This window comes from Octopus bimaculoides, chromosome 3 (genome assembly GCF_001194135.2).
Source record: "Octopus bimaculoides isolate UCB-OBI-ISO-001 chromosome 3, ASM119413v2, whole genome shotgun sequence".
Taxonomy (NCBI): domain Eukaryota; kingdom Metazoa; phylum Mollusca; class Cephalopoda; order Octopoda; family Octopodidae; genus Octopus; species Octopus bimaculoides.
In genome coordinates, this window is record NC_068983.1 from 134,325,378 (window position 1) to 134,330,441 (window position 5,064).

The 5,064-nt window shown below is 36.0% G+C and overlaps 1 protein-coding gene across 2 annotated transcripts in view; it reads left to right on the top strand.

The window, feature by feature from the left end:
* Window positions 1–5,064, top strand: part of LOC106870925 (protein grainyhead) — a 27,311-nt gene that overhangs the window by 19,084 nt on the left and 3,163 nt on the right. For both annotated transcript variants that reach the window (XM_014917162.2, XM_052966554.1), the window contains exons 10-11: window positions 760–845; window positions 3,684–3,748. In XM_014917162.2, coding sequence (XP_014772648.1) covers window positions 760–845; window positions 3,684–3,748 — 151 coding nt within the window. The remainder of the gene's footprint in view (window positions 1–759; window positions 846–3,683; window positions 3,749–5,064) is intronic.

The following is a 5,064-nucleotide window of genomic DNA, read 5'->3' on the forward strand; positions in this document are numbered from 1 at the left end:
TATATATATATCCTTGGCCTGATTCAGAGTAGCCGGTGGTATGCATCTCACCTGGGTTTTACCACTCTGAGGTTCCACTTGCTGTGAAACATATGTATCCCGGATTTCCTATACTCCATTCTGTAACTCATATAAATATGTATGTATGTATGTATGTATGTATGTATGCTACGTATGCAGGTATTGCTGACTAACGGAGTTTTGTCGAAGAACCGTTGTTTCGTGTAGAACGGATCCGGCTATTAATAGCGTCTATAGTTTTCCTGTCTATCTGTGACAAGAAACGGTGAGGAGTTTTCCTCTCTCTTTGTCACTGCCATTGCGAAAGGGGTTGGATGGTGGATGTGACTGAAAGCATTGAAGAGAGAGGCATTTCCGCCTTCAACCACGCTCTTGTCGATTTTTCAATCGGAGAGGAAGGTGCTTCTTCCAAGTAAATTAGCCGTAGAAAGGATGAGAATGGTAATTATGATCCTAGTGAACGGTATTGTAGGACGGAGAATCTCATCCAGGTGAGAGCATTACTCTTAGTAGTCAGAATAGTCCAGAGTTTGTACGTTCCTTTGATCGACTCTAGATTACAGTCACCATCTGGAGGATATTACAAAAAAATGTAATTTGTGTTTACTTCCATTTGCATTTTCTTTTTCTCACGGAATTCTCCGTGTTATTTATTCATTTATTTCTAGTCTATCTATGATGTACCATCCTCATCCGGTGCCCTTAAGACAACTAATTCTCTTCTTTCTTTTTTTAAAGTTATGTTATACGTTCGAGAACAGACGGAAAGTACATTTACAGCGTTACTTCTTAGGACTCCCACAGTTGAAGGGCTATTAAGAGCAGTAAGTATATTATTATTATTATTATTATTATTATTATTATTATTATTATTATTATTATCATCATCATCATCATCATCATCATCATCATCATCATTATTATTATTATTATTATTATTATTATTATTATTATTATTATCATTATTATCCTCTTCTTTCAATTTTGTTTCCATTTCTTGCCGAGTGTCTTCTCAACACCTAAGGCAAAGAAACTCACTGTATGCATTGGTAGGCCATTAAAATAAACACTCCAGATTGTTAATTTACGAAGTCATGTGATAGTAAAAAGAGGAAGAAAGAAAGAAAGAATGAAAGACAGACAAAAGGATAACATTAGAAATAAAAAAAATTTAATTATAAAAAATAAAAACAAAAAAATAAATACAAGGAATTTAGTTCCGTACCGCACCTAATCCCTTATTATTATTATTATTATTATTATTATTTTTATTATTATTATTATCATTATTATTATTATTATTATTATTATTATTATTATTATTATTATTATTATTATTTAAGACATCGCACAGTATTCAATATCGTGATGTTGATTGAAGATATTGTATCTACAGGGGGTTTGTACTGTCTGTCAAGTTACAACAAGGACCTCAGACAGACAGTACTTTACGCAATATGCTTGCAGTTCCAAGTAATGCCGATTTTTGCAATACACCTTGGTTGTAGGGTATTTCTAAAGTTTCCAGATGTCTTTTTTTTAGGTTGGGTGGTATTGAACCCAATGCTCTGATGACAACAGGGACAACCTTTATGTTTGACTCTCGTAGCTGCCACATCTAAGCGATTTCAATTCTCAGGTTTCCAATAATAATAATAATAATAATAATAATAATAATAATAATAATAACAATATTAACATTATCATTATTATGTGTTAAAAACTAACAGCTTATTTTGCTGGGTATGATGGAACGTGTCAGCTGTCCACAGCCAGCAAACTAAAGTAACACTTGTTTACAATTCATGCTTCAAGAACCCTGCGAAAAATTCTTCCAGTTCCAAGCAATGCTGATTTTTGTAAGTGTTCAACTGTCACACTTGCCCCAATCTTTTTTAGTCATGTTGGTAGTTGAGTGCTGATACTTCCAAGTGACCCAATTACTATTGGTATCACATCTACTATCCTCGTTGACCATAACCTTCGAGTCTCCCACTTCAAATCGTCATAGTTGTTCAGTTTTACTTCTTTCAATTGATCCTGTTGAAAGAAAGATGTTGATTATCATGCAAATTCTTTCTTTTTTATTCACCACAACAATGTCCGGTTTCCGATGTCTGGTCAGGTGATCGTGCTGGATCATTGTATCCCACAGGATTTTGCAATTCTTATTCTCGGTGATTCCTTCTGGGGTTTTCTCATACCACATCTTTGCTCTTTGTAAGCCATGATTTTCACAGAGCTCCCAATGGATCATTCTTGCCACATTGTCATGGCGTCTTTTATATTTGCGTTGTGCCAATTTCGAGCACTCGCAAATGATGTGTCATATCATTTCACCCTACTCACCACACATTCTGCATTTGTCACTCTCGGTAGTGTTGTCTATTCTGCACTTCACATAGTTGGTCCTTAACACTTGTTCTTGAGCTGCGCATATGAGTGAGTTTGTCTCTAACTTCGGTCACTCCTCATCCATTACCATCGGTCTTCTGTATATGTCTTCGCGTTCACAAACCGACTGTATATATTTTTTCTTCCATGCTTTTTTTGTGTTCGTTTCTTGTTTAATTTTTTCTAATATTAATACCATTCTGTAATGAAAATTGCATTATAATTACTATCATTAAAATTATTATTATCATTATTATTATTATCATTATTATCATTATCATTATCATTATTATTCATGGTGTGCACAAATGTTTTGTATTCAGAATCAATATCCTTGACACTGGATCACAAACAATTTCCTTACACATCGAGGTGCTTTCTTACAATCCTTGCTATTCTCAATAGAGCAGATTTCTGCATTAATGCAACTCACGTAGTTACACTAATCTCAATAAGGAAATTGCTAAGTCTGGTGGTGGCGGTACCAAGGGCACCTCTAATAACTGGGAGTATTTTTGTAGAAACACTCCCTAGTCTTCGTATTTCCCAAGCCAAATCCTGGTATTTTCCTATTTTCTCGTGTTCTTTAACCTACTATATTCATGTTCGCAGTTACAGCCACAGCTACGATAATGCATTCTCCCCCACCCCTTTGTCAGAATGATATCATTGTGGTTGTCGTCGTCGTCGTCGTCATTGTTGTTGTTGTTGCTGCTGCTGCTGCTACTGCTGCTGCTACTGCTGCTGCTACTGCTGCTGCTGCTCATGCTTCTGCTGCCGCTGCTGCTGCTGCTGTTGTTGTTCTCAAATCAACTTTACTAAAGGCATGCTTGGGTCATGTGTAGCGTCAAGCAATGAAGCAGACTAGGTCTATAAACACAAAAATCCCTCTGGCCGACTTCCACTTTTCATTTAGAAGCTTCTACCAGAGACTATGGTAGAAGACACTACATAAACTGCGACTAAGCCTGAAACTAATTTGTTGCGAACCGAATATCTTAATTTTACAACCATGCTCTGCTATGTTCAAGTTTATCCATAAGACTGTGTGACAATCATATTTCTTTTCAAAGCATTAGTGTGTAAGGCAAAAGAATTGACTTCAACCAATTCATTAACTAGGGTCATCAAAGGAGAACTCACCTACAGTTCTCAGTGTATTATCCAAACTAAATTATCAACCGTAGAATACAGCACATTTCTAAAGTCTTCTGCTGCATTAGTCTACCATGAAGTACACTAAAATATCACTTCATTTATTTTCACAGGTGGAAGAAAAATATGAAATTCCAGCTTCAAAGGTTAAAAATACATACAAAAGATCTAAAAAGGGGTGAGTGTTTGTTGCAGTTGTTGCTGTTATTAAAATTGATGTTATTGTCATTGTTGTTGTTATTTTTGCTGCCATTTGCTACTGGTCTGATCGAGATGACCCATGCCATACGTGGCCATCACATTGCTTTTTCCCTTCAAGGTAACTAAGAGTATACTGACCAGCATACAACTACTTTTTAGAAAACATAGTAGGAGTTAAGGGAGATTCAGCTGCTATTTTTAACAGATCGAAAGACCGTACAGAGATTCGTTAACTAAAAAACAGGATAAGTTATGTTTAATGGCTGATTAATGTGGACAGATTGTAGCTAGCTGAGGTGAACGATATTTAGCATAATATTGAATGCTGTCTGAGAGCAGAACACCAATCACTGTTGTAGGTTTATATATATATATATTCGCACAATCTTCAATATAGATTGTCCCTTCAGAACGAATAAGGAACAGTTTGCATAGTATATATCAATGCTGCGTTTCTGGTTACTTTCAATTCCGACAAAAAGTTTCCTTCTCCATAGCATTTTAGATGTTTCGTAGGTAAATATATACTGGAGTATCTTGAATATATATTGAAGGAATAATTAGTTCTGTTGACTGACACAGATACTGGGACCTAACTCTAGCTAACTCGATCAAACCCATGTAATGTTTTGATCTCGTCACTGTATACTAACGAAACATTCGTCCGCTGCACAGTACCTTCGTCGCTTCAGCTAATCGAATGTATCATCGTATGACAACCAGTAATGGACTGATCGATCTCCAATCAAAAGAGCTAGAATACCTTCAACAAAAGATACAGTGAACGGCTAAAGTTTTCAGATATCACATCCACGACTATCAAATGAATATACCACATACAAACTTTTATATACTATACAAATACACCCGCCCACCCGCTCGCACGCACACACACACACACACACACACACACACACACACACACACACACGCCTGCGTGTTTGCTCAGTTTTACGTACATATACAGAGTAAGAAATACAAAGACACTGATAAAGAACTATGCGCATGTGTGTATGAATGTTTGTGTAGACATATACACATACATACACACACATGCATACATATACATACATATATATACATACACACATACATACATACATACATACATACATACATACATACATACATACATACATACAGTCTACTGGTATTGAAATGCAAATGATTACGCAGCCAACCATGAACCTGGGTAAATAAAACGAATAAAGAAATTACTGACTGACTCTCTGTGTGTGTGTGTGTGTGTGTGTGTGTGTGTGTGTGTGTGTGTGTGTGTGTGTGTGTGTGTGT